The 11,868-nt window shown below is 49.1% G+C and overlaps 1 protein-coding gene across 1 annotated transcript in view; it reads right to left on the bottom strand.

The window, feature by feature from the left end:
• Positions 1 to 10,475: 10,475 nt before the first annotated feature.
• The window catches only part of FKBP15 (FKBP prolyl isomerase family member 15), a 79,299-nt gene continuing 77,906 nt past the window's right edge, over positions 10,476 to 11,868 (bottom strand). The window contains exon 30 of the mRNA XM_065418704.1: positions 10,476 to 10,553. Within this exon, the coding sequence (XP_065274776.1) occupies positions 10,476 to 10,553 (78 nt within the window). The remainder of the gene's footprint in view (positions 10,554 to 11,868) is intronic.

Genomic DNA, 11,868 nt, shown 5'->3' with positions numbered 1-11,868 from the left:
AGCAGCAAACAGAAGTGGACTTCAAACCCCCACAGCTTCACACCCTGGGGGTTTACGTCCATCACCGTAACTGCTTGGCCATTCAGCACAAGTCAAAATCATCTCCTCTACTGCAGAAAAGTCTTGGGCATGCTCCAGCACTGTCATTTTGGGGGATTACACGCCGCCCTTGTCACTGTGGCTACCATCTCACACATAAGGGCATGCCCCACACTTGTGGTAGATAGCTTTCTACCTGACTCTGGAGCTCGGGGGTACTGCATTGGCCTTGGAAACCAGAGGCTAAGAGTTCAACTCTCTCAGCGGCCCTGGCAAAGCAGCTGGGATCTTGGAATCTCTCTGCTCTTCTAATTAATTTTGGTTGGGGCCTGGGCAAAAAGAGCTTCACCTATACAGCACAGCAGCCAAATGGAGAAATGGCACCCATCTACAGCTCATAGCTAGGTGATCCGCACACTCAGCCCGAGACCTTCTTTCTATGAGCTAGGCTTTAATAGCACAGGAATGCTGGTGTCTTACGCTGGCTAGGTGCTAGGAATGACGAATGCAGGTCATAGCGACAGGGTGGGGGACTCTCCTGGGAAGCAGTGACAAACAGATTTGGGAGTCATGGTGGAACATGAGCTCCCCTGAGATACAGGAATCTTGGATAGCAACTACTGGAATACTGGGACCGGTTCTGTCTGCAATTTAATAAAATTGGCAAAGTTCAGAGAATAGCTGTGAGAATGATTAAGGGATTAGAAAACATGTCAGACTCAAGGAGTTCTAACAACAAAAAGGCTAAGGGGTGATTTGATCACAGTATGCAAGTACCTACATGGGAAACAAAAATGTGGTATGTTCTTTGAGCTGGCAGACAAAGGTGATGTTGAAGCTGGATTAATTCAGACTGGAAATAAGGCATAGTATTTTTAAAAGGTAGGGTAATTAAGCCATTGGAGCGATTTACCAAGGGCTGTGGTGGTTTCTCCAACACTGGCAGTTTTAAAATCAAGGCTAGGTGGTTTTTAAGAAACATACCAAGGTTCGAACAGGAATTATTTCAGGACAGGTCTGTTATACAGGAGATCAGACTAGATCAGGGGTGGGCAAACTTTTTGGCCCGAGGGCCACATTGGGGTTGTGAAACTGTATGGAGGGCTGGGTAGGGAAGGCTGTGCCTCCCCAAACAGCCTGGCCCCTGCCCCCTATCCACCCCCTGACTGCCCCCCTCAGAATCCTCAACCCCCCCTGCTCCCTGACTTCCCCGACCCCTATCCACATCCCAGCCCCCTGAGACTCCGCCTATCCAACCCCCCCATTCCCTGACCGCATCCCCCAGAACCTCCACCCCATCCAACCGCCCCCTGCTCCCTGACTGCCCCCCGGAACCTCCAACACCGCCCCCCCGACACACACCCTTACCATGCCGCTCAGAGTGGCAGGACTGGAAGCTGCACCGCCCCATGGAGCCAGCATGACTGCGGAGGAGGGGGGGCAGTGGGGGAGGGGCTGGGGGTAGCTTCCCCAGCCACGAGCTCAAGGGCTGGGCAGGACGGGCTCACGGGCCGTAGTTTGCCTGCCTCTGGACTAGATCACAGTGGTCCCTTCTGGTCTTGTGATCAATAAGCCTGAGGTTATGTTTACACCACAGAGGCACAGCTATGGCGGTGCGCCATGTTACTGTCATAGGTGCTGACTCCATCCAGGTCTGCAGCATTGACAGAAAAAAACTTTGTGGGTGCTTAGCACCCACCAGCAGCCAAGCTCCCACCTCCCTCCCAGTACCTCACGCCCGCCAGGATGAGGAGGTTACTGCACAGGGTGAGTAACTGACGTTCTTCGAGATGGGTGTCCCTGTGGGTGTTCCACTCCAGGTGACTTAAAAGCCGTGTATCTTAAGGAGGTAGGGACTTCGGATCTGATAGGAACGCCGTGGACAGTACAGCCCTGCCCAAACGTATGTCAGATAGAGGGCCTTGAGTAAGGGCATAGTGTTTAACAAATGTGTGCTCAGAGGACCAGGTGGCTGCTTTACAGATATCAGCCAGGGGAACTTTGCGTAAGAATGCTACAGAGGCAGCCAGAGATCTAGTGGAGTGTGTTCTGATGCCGTCTGGAGGTGTAACTTTCTTCATCTGATAGCACAACCGGATGCACTGAGAAATCCAGTTCGAAAGTCTCTGGGTAGAAATAGGCGTACCTTTGGAGCGCTCCGCAATGGAGACAAAAAGTCTGGAAGAATTTCTAAAACGTTTGGTTCTATCCAAATAGAAGGACAAGGCCCTGCGTACATCTAGTGTATGCATTGAGGCTTCAAACGAGTTCGCGTGTGGTTTCGGAAAAAAGGTCGGTAGGTGTATTGGCTCATTAATGTGGAATGACGAGTGCACCTTTGGAAGAAATTTGGGGTGTAATCTGAGGGTAACCTTGTCTTTAAAAAAATAGCGTATATGGTGGGTCTGCCATAAGAGCTGCTATTTCTCCTGCCCGTCTGGCAGAGGTAATTGCCACTAGAAATGCTGTTTTCATCGAGAGGTGTAAAAGGGAGCACGTGGCTAGGGGTTCAAATGGTTGTTGAGTTAGGCAAGACAGTACTAGATGAAGGTCCCACGGGGTGGTAGGTGGTTTAATATCTGGGTATAGGGTTTGGAGTCCCTTGAGGAAACGCTTGGTGATAGGATGAGCAAAGACAGACGTGTCATCAATTCTGTCGTGAAAAGTTGTAATAGCAGCTAAATGGACCCTGATAGAGCTGAAAGAAAGGCCGGATTGCTTAAGGCCCAATAGATAGTCAAGTATGAGCGAAAGAGATACCGACGTGGGACAAAGTTGTTTAGCGGAACACCAATGTGTGAATCGTTTCCACTTTCGTAGATAGGTGGTGCGAGTAGATTGTGTTCTGCTATGTAGGAGCACCCTTTGAACTTGTTCAGAGCAATCTAGTTCGCTTTGGGAAAACCATGTAGGAACCAGGCTTTGAGGTGAAGCATGGACAGGTTGGGGTGGAGAAAGCGGCCGTGTTGTTGTGATAGGAGGTTCGGAATGAGAGGCAAGGAGATTGGTGGTTGAATCGACATTCTGGTGAGGAACGGAAACCACGGTTGTCTGGGCCACGACGGGGCAATTAGGATCACTTTGGCCCGGTCTGTTCGTATTTTTATCAGGACCCTGTTGAGAACCGGTATCGGGGGAAACGCATAGAGTAGGTTTCGGTGCCATGGGATCATGAATGCATCTCCCAGGGAATGTTTGCCCAGTCCTGCTCTGGAGCACAAATTGGGACATTTTTTGTTTTTTGTAGTTGCAAAAAGGTCTATGGTTGGGTAACCCCAAGTGCTGAATACGTTGTGAATGGTTTTCTCGTCTATCTCCCACTCGTGGTCCCATGGGAAGCGTCTGCTTAGTTCGTCCGCTGTGGTGTTCATTACTCCGGGAAGATAGGCAGCCGATACCCAGATGTTGTTCGCAATGCACCAATTCCAGAGCTTCATAGCCTCTGTGCACAGCGAATGGGATCGAGCTCCTCCCTGCCTGTTTACATAAAACATGCATGCAATGTTGTCTGTCATTATGCGTACGTGATGATTCTTGATTAGTGGCAGGAAGTGACGGCACGCATTGCGAATAGCTCGAAGTTCTAGGACATTTACGTGCAGGGAGGTCTCGGTTGACGACCATAGCCCCTGTACCGTGTGGTGAGACATGTGTGCACCCCAGCCTGTCAGAGATGCATCGGTGGTCAGGATGAGTGATGGAGCCTGCTGAAGAAAAGGGACTCCAGAGCAGAGGTTGGAGTGAACTGTCCACCAGTGTAGAGAATCTTTGACTCTGACAGGTAGGGAGAGAGAGAGTCTTGTTTAGAGAGTGCACATTCGGTCTGTAAACCGTGGCCAACCATGCTTGGAAGCACCTCATGTAGAGGCGTGCATTCTGGACGACAAAAGTGCACGAGGCCATGTGACCTAGTATTTGTAGGCAGTCTCGGGCAGTCACCTGGGGACTGTTGTGAATTTTTGTGGCCAGTTGGCTTATGGAGTTGAAGCGGTCGGGTGGGAGAGATGCCAACCCCGTCCGGGAGTCGAGGTCTGCTCCTATGAACTCCAGGTGCTGGGTGGGGCGTAATGTGGATTTGTTTTTGTTTATTTGTAGGCCGAGAGATAGGAAACAATCGACGGTGAGCCCGGAGAGCTTCGTCGAACGTTGAGGCTTTGAGGAGGCAATCGTCGAGGTAAGGGAATATTATGACCCCTTGTTTCCTGAGGTAGGCAGTGACTACGGCTAGGAGCTTGGAAAAGACACGGGGGGCTGTGAACAGTCCGAAGGGGAGAACCCTGTATTGAAAATGTGTTGAGCCGAGGGTAAATCGAAGGAAGCGTCTGTGGGCCCGATGTATAGTGACATGGAAATAGGCGTCTTGTAGGTCGAGGGCAGAAAACCAATCGCCCTGCTCCAGCGCTGGGATTATGGTGGTGAGGGTAACCATCTTGAACTTTTGCTTTTTGACAAATTTGTTGAGCCGCCTCAGGTCGAGGATTGGTCGCCATCCCCCATTTTTCTTTTCTGTTAAGAAATAATGGGAGTAAAAACCCTTCCCTTTGTGTCGTTCTGGCACGATTTCTACTGCTCCCAGATGAAGGAGATGTTGCACTTCTTGGAGGAGTAGCTGCTCATGAGAGGGGTCCCTGAAGAGGGACGGGGAGGGTGGGAGGCAAGGAGAGGAAGGGGATGGCGTATCCAATTGTAACTACCTCTATGACCCACTTGTCAGAGGTAATGTTCTTCCATTGGTGGGAGAATGGTCGTAGGCGGTGTCCAAAGATAGGTGTGTTGGCTGAAGTGGGAACGCTGTTTTCTAAACCCTCGACCAAGGCTTCAAATCTGCCTATTAGTTGGAGGGGGTTGAGGCGCCCCTGCAGAATTGGGACGACGACGCTGGAATCTTGGTCTTTGACGTTGTTGTTGCTCCTGTGGTCTATGGGAATGTTGTGTAAATGCGGGATAGCGTGGACGTTGGTACGGTTGGTATCTATATTGCTGTCTTCTGGTCATAGGTGTCTGGACACCTAAAGACCGGAGGGTTGCCCTTGAGTCCTTCATTGAATGAAGCAAGTCGTTCGTGGTAGAAGCAAAAAGTTTGTCACCGTCAAAGGGAAGATCTTCAATGGTGCTCTTAACTTCTCGAGGAAAGAAAGAGGAGGAGAGCCATGAACCCCGTCGCATGACTACTGCTGTGGCGGTCGATCTTGCTGCAGTGTTGGCTACATCGAGGGCCGCTTGAAGAGCGGTGCGTGATATGCTTTGTCCCTCGGAAACCAGAGCTGTGAATTGTTTTGTTTTTTTTTTTGTTCTGGAATGTCGTCAATAAAATCCATGAATTTATTATAGTTTTTGTGGTCATATTTTGCAAGGACTGCAGTATAATTAGCTATACGAAATTGTAGGGTCGAGGATGCGTATATTTTACGACCAAAGAGGTCCAAGCATTTGCTGTCCTTGTTGGCTGGGGTGGAACGGGAATACTGTTGTTTGGCCCTTTGGTTCGCAGCGTCTACTACCAATGAGTTTGGTGCCGGGTGGGTAAAAAGGAATTCAGAACCCTTTGGAGGGATAAAGTACTTCCTGTCCGCTTGTTTACAGGTAGGTAGGTTTGTAGCTGGAGTCTGCCAGATGGACTTAGCGGGTTCTAAAAGGGCTACGTTGATTGGTAATGCCACCCTAGAGGAAGAAGAGGGCTGTAGGATGTCCGTTAGCTCATGCTGTTGTTCAGTGACTACCTCCAAGTTAATTCTCAAGTCACTGGCAACTCTTTTAAAGAGGTCTTGGAATTTTGCGTAGTCATCCGATGGTGTTGGAGGAAGGGGAAGTAAGGCTTCTTCAGGCGTTAGCTCCGGCTCTGCTGGAATAGGAGCAGGGCTAGGTTTATCCTGGAAGTGTGACTGTGCTGCCAGGTGTCTCGTGTCACTGGCAGATTCGTCAGGTGGTGGTGCTAGACCGGTGTTGCGCCTGGTCGAATTGCCATAGCGCACGTATTCTCGAGGGTACGATGCCCATGGTGTCCAATATTGCCATGGTGGTGGGTAGGGCATAGGTGGTGCCATCCAGGGGTTCACCCCCCAGGAGGCAGGATCCTGAGAGTAGGATGAGGTAGTTTTCTTATAACCTCTATTGACTGGGGTCTGGGAGTGGGAGTCTTGATATGGAGAAAAAACTCCCTGTGGATCAGTTTCCTCCTCACTGGAGGAAGGCTGCTCAGATCCTGACTCAGGCATTGGAGAAGAACAGGCATTCATCAGGGGAGACTGCAGGATAGGTGATACCAATAGATCTGCTGTCTGAGTAAATTGAAATGGTGAGGCTCCTGCGTGAGGTGAAAGCTGTGCAGGGGGAGGTTGCCGTGCGGGAACATTCCTCTGAGCAGGGGTTTTGCCTGTGATCTCCCTGTCAGTCTGCTCCGCGGTTGTTGGTGCCGCGGTCGGTGCCGGGCAGGCAACATCAGCCTGCAGGGGATCAGGCATGTTGTAAAATGTCGGCACCGCGTCTGTCGCGGTGCCGAACGGTGCCATAATAGAGGCAGGCAACTGAAAGCCTGATGCCTCGGCACCGGAGCCTCGCGCCGCCGCCGCAGCCTCAGGTGGCTTTCGCGCGGTTCCTGAGGAGCCCGGCTCATCAAAGTTGCTGAGGTGAGGAAACACAGGCAGGGAGACCGTTGATCTGCCTGAAGAAACCTTGTGCCTCATAACCTTCTTTGGTGAAGAAGGCTGTCCCTTCTTTGTAGATTTTTTCAGTTTTTTTGAGGCGGGGGGGCTGTGGCGGGCAGCGGAGCTGGATTCAGCACCTGGGTCTGAAACTGACCCGATAGACTTTTGCAGGAGGAGCAGTTTAAGTCTAAGCTCCCTGTCCTTCCGTGCCCTGGAACGGAGTTTACAGCAGTGGGCACATTTTTGGGGAATGTGGGCTTCCCCCAAACATTTTATACACTTTGAGTGGCCATCTGATAGCGGGATAGCCTCCTTACATGTAGAACAGTGCTTGAAGCCTGTGGAGCCCGGCATGGCCAAAGCGGCTGCGGCTGACAGAAAAAAAGTTTTTTTTTGTTTTGTTTTGTTTTTTGTAACAGATAAACGAGATAATTAACTACACTAACAAAGAACTGACAACAAACTAGTTACTAGAAGGGTAATTGTAGCAAGAGTGAGGGATTTCCTAACGAGTCTGCTGAGCTCCGTCTCAGGCCGGGGACGGTAGAGAAGGAACTGAGGAGACCGGCCACGCATGCGTACTATCAACCTAGACTCACAGCGGGGGGCAGCCTCTGAGCATGCGTGGCCGCTATGAGTACTGCTGCAAAAAATCTCCGAGCAAAGGCGCAGGGACGCACCAACACCTGGAGTGGAGCACCCACAGGGACATCTCTCGAAGAAGAACAGCTGTTCTGCAGCATGCAAGAGGCACTGGGAGGGAGAGGGAAGAGCGGGGACAGGGCATACTTGGGGGAGAGAGGAGGCAACGCAGGGGTGGGCCCTTGGGGGAAGAGGTGGTTGGTGTGTGTGTGTGTGTGTGGGGTGGGGAGGGGAGGGTGGGAAATCAGCACCAACCCCCGGGGAGAAGAGGAAGTCGGCGCCTATGGTTACTGTAGGGTACACACTTGCTCTGAACATGGAAGGAGTTTTTCCCATTGGTGTAATTAATTCACACCCTCAAAAAGGCAGCAGCTTGGCCTGTTAAGACAAGCAACAATTATGCTGAGATCTGTGGAATTGCAAAGGATGTTGTAGCAGCTCAGTCACTTCCCGATTCTGGGGCTAACTGCACAGGCTCTACTCACCCTTCTGGAGAGACCTCCGAAAAAGCCTGGATCACCGCGACAGGCCTCCATTTCTCTTTTCGGACAGGAATTTCAGGGAAATTGGACAAAGAATGAATAAAATGAGTTGTCTGGATTTACAACTAAGCTCGGTGAGCTTTGCAAACATGTACATTAAAAGCAGGAATTAAAGACAGTGTGATCCAGAAATAGATTTGTTTAATTGCACTTTTATTTTTTAGGTTTTATCAAATCTGTGTAGGAGACAGACATGGCTTTTACAGTTTCCACAGACATGTTGATTCCAAAGACCACAGTTAAAGGACAGATACATAGAGACTATCACAATGAAGGGACTTCTGGAAAACCTGGTGTACATGTGTTAATCCCTTTGCTCTTACACATTTATTCCATACTTTGACTTTAGATAGTTTCTACTTGAGAGCAAGGTGCTCTACCCCAAGCTAGAGGAGTTATGGGAAACAACTGTTTACACTTCAGTACATTGGCTGGTTCACAGGACTTAGTCTTTCATATTTTTAGTTAAATTTGGCTACTTATCCCATTTTTATTCACTAGAACAAAGCAGCCCTTGGGTATGTGAGTCACTGCTGTCAATCAGGTTTGTACTCTGCACTGCCTGAATTAAAACAAGTTATTCTATATTTAACAGAACACTTGCAGATTTTGCTCAGGTATTTTTGTAAAAGTGTTCACAGACCTAGGACAGATCTAAAAAAATTTCCATTACGCTATTATAATTTAAGTGGAAATGTTTGTTTTTAAAGACAATTTGTTCCCTCCCCTCATGTGCAATATTTGCAACTCAAAATGCTGCAGGGTTGTGTACATGAAGTAAAATGACTAGAAAATGAACATAAGTAAGATTGAAACTTCCCAGCTGAGTGAAAAGCAAAAGTAAATAGAGCACAAAGAATGAAAATTGGATTTACAAATTCTGTTCCAATAACCTATGGTGTCCTGAATAAGCCGGTTAAGATATATACACCCTCATCTATAATTTAACAGTGCCCCTTTAATCTAAAGAGTTCTACTTTATACTATAATCCTGCCACCTTTAGCAGCAGAGAAAAAAGGCACAGCAGATTGGCAAATGACTGCCCGGAGTAACTCTGTCTGGACAGGGATCCCATTAACATCTTGTTGTCTGTAGTGCTGTTGTTGTGGGGTTTCTATTGCCAATGGCAAAGTGCAGCCTGAGATGATCTAACCTGCATCACAGACGGACATACATGATGTGAGTGAAGTAAGGACGGGGTGTGAGCAGACTGTGCGGTGACAAAGGTGCCTTTGGTGGGACTGGTGGGGAGCACTAAAAGCCAGGGGTTGTGGGACACGATGGTTTCACGGTGTCAGACTGCAGTGAGTAGGAGGCAAAAAGTTTTGTTGTGCAGATATTTATCATATCAGAACTGCACTGCTGCTAAGTGCCATACACAGTTAAATAGTCAATAGTAGCTGCAAATTTTTCTTACTGTTTCACTGGACCTGTACACTTGGTAAGCAACAGGCTGCCTCTACTGCAGGCTTTTCGGCTTGTGGTTTGGAGAGGCTAGTGGGATAGCTCAGCCCTAAAGGGATGAAGGTTCACAATAGGCAAAAGGGCTAGGAGAAAGGCAATCTCAGTCTCACTCTTGGTCCTATATTCAGCCAGCGTGCTGCCTCCATTGGATTAGTTTTACAGGATGTCCTGGCACACACATTAAGAACATACTGGATACACATGAACATACTATAACCCTTCTGTGTCACTCATTTTAGTGAAGGAGGGTAAAGGGATTTAACTTCTCACAATGGGAAACACTAGAGGAATCTTTAAAGCACTTACTAGAAGCTGCAGGTCTATACTTAACAGAGTATTCATTCTCTTGGCACTCTGGTCTCAGCCTGTCAGAGCTCCATGGAGCTGTGATGAATTCACAGCCTTTGCAGAGTAGCCCTTGGCTCGGGTAGCACCATTTACTGTTTTCTACAGCTCAGTGTTCAACACTCAAAGCCTGTTACCTCAACTCCTTCAGTTTCCACAAGGCATGTTCGTGGGCAGGAAATACTCGGATTATAAGTCTCCATAGTAACCTACTTCATGTACTTTCAATTGGCATCTAACTGCTTGGTGAGCATGTTTGTGATGGCTGGATGTGAAGCCCTACAGGTGGATCCTGAAGTCTCTCTAGTGGAGGGTTAATCTGACATCCCACAGATCTTTGGAATTCTATATTTGTTGTTTTAGTATCAATTGTACTGGGAGAGGAGCAATTTTCTCTGCCCCGTTTTTGTCACTGTGTCCGCTGCAGAATACTGCCAGACTTGCTTATTCCACAACTGGTTACAAAGTTCATACTTACATCAGAGTTTCAGATTAACAAATTGATGGCTCACACAAAAGGACAGTGACAGGAACATGCAGGACGAGTGGCTGGCTGCTTAAACCGGGCTAGCTGATCAGGCCAACGAGACTGGGTCCAACTGCCCAGCAGTGCTGTCATTTGCTTATAGCCCCGGTTAACTTGCAACCCGGGGAACTTGGAGAGTCCAAGCCTGTTCCATTTCCATCCCAAGGAAATGCAGCTGGTAAGTGCAAAATACACTTGAGAAGAGGCCATGTGCCCAAAGGGGAAGCTCACAGGCTTGCTTGCCAGCCACATCCAAATCATCTTCCAACTCTTCATCCCAGCCAGTCCAGGTCATCATCATCGTCATCATCCCCAAAGAGTGGGGCTGGGGGAGGGTGCCCTTTCATGCTCTGAAAGCCCAATTGGAAAGCAGGGTGAGATTATTAGAGTTCAGTCTCTGTACAGTCTTGAGGGAGACAGCACCAGGAAACCTCCCAGCGGACTGTCTTCCTCTACCTAGCATGGTGGCTCAAGCCTTTTACATCAGGTAGGAAGATCTGCAGTCACAGAATATGGCTATGGAGCCTTAACATCCCCTAGATGTCCCTTGCAGGAGGGTCTATCTTGTCCCATCATTACAATACATTAGCTCTGAACCTGGTGATCTGTTTTCCTGCTGACCTGTCACCAGACAGGTGGTGTTGCTGGTCACTGCCTTTATGTATGTAGCTCATCCCTTATGTAATGTCTCAGATTCACTGGACAGTCTCCAGTTCAGAGGGGCTCCCAAAAACCTAACTAATCAGAACTAAAGTAAATGCAGGGCGCATAAGTAGTGATAACCTGAAGCTACTGGATGTCAGACATGAGGTTCCCCCATGTCTCGAAAGTTCTTCCAGGAGCAAGCTGTGGCTTAATGCCTCAGTCATTTCAGAGATAACAGAAAGACTGGGGTGGTATCCATGAAGGGACTTAGATGTTACAATGCTGAGTGGCCCAGCACATAACCTTTAGGCACGTAGAAAATCACAGGAACACTGATCCATAAAGCCAAGTCAGGCCCCTAGGTGCCCTATACAATAAATGGGGAGAGATAGGCACCACAAAAGCCAACACACTAGGTGCAGAGCGACTTAAGCTAACCAGTGGGAGATGCTAAGTAGAGGGGTGTGCGCTGAGCCCCACCCGCTCTGCGAATGGGATACCCCTGCCTGGACTCAGGAGGCTGAGTTGCTTAAGCTGCTTCTTGCAATAATGAGTTAGGTGCTGCTCTACATGCGGTGGTACCATCCACTTTACAACTTTTAGCCCAGTGGCTAGAGCTCTGACCTAGGATGTAGGAGAACCAGGTTCAAACCTCTCCTCCCTGCCCAAGGGGAGAAGAGATCTGAACAGGAACCTCTCTTTCTCCCCTGCAGGCAGGGGATGGAAATTGAACCTGCATCTTCCACATCCCGGGATAGTGCTGTAACCACTGGGCTCTGGGATATTTTAATGTGAGGCTCCCTCTCTCTCCTGCTGAAGCTGTTCCACTGTGGATAACTAATGAAAAAAGTGATCGGAGCCCGGGGACTGGACCCAGGGCCTCCTACCTCCCAGGCTGGTGCCCTAATCACCAGACCACACTCCCCCACCCGATGATTATCCCCAGCCAGTGGAACAAATATCTAAATAGTCACTGGGCCTGAGAGAGTGGGAATGACTGAGCACTAGCACCATCTCCTC

The sequence above is a fragment of the Emys orbicularis genome, chromosome 18 (genome assembly GCF_028017835.1).
Source record: "Emys orbicularis isolate rEmyOrb1 chromosome 18, rEmyOrb1.hap1, whole genome shotgun sequence".
Taxonomy (NCBI): domain Eukaryota; kingdom Metazoa; phylum Chordata; order Testudines; family Emydidae; genus Emys; species Emys orbicularis.
The sequence above is the reverse complement of the archived record's forward strand: the minus strand, read 5'-3'. Positions and strand labels throughout refer to the sequence as shown.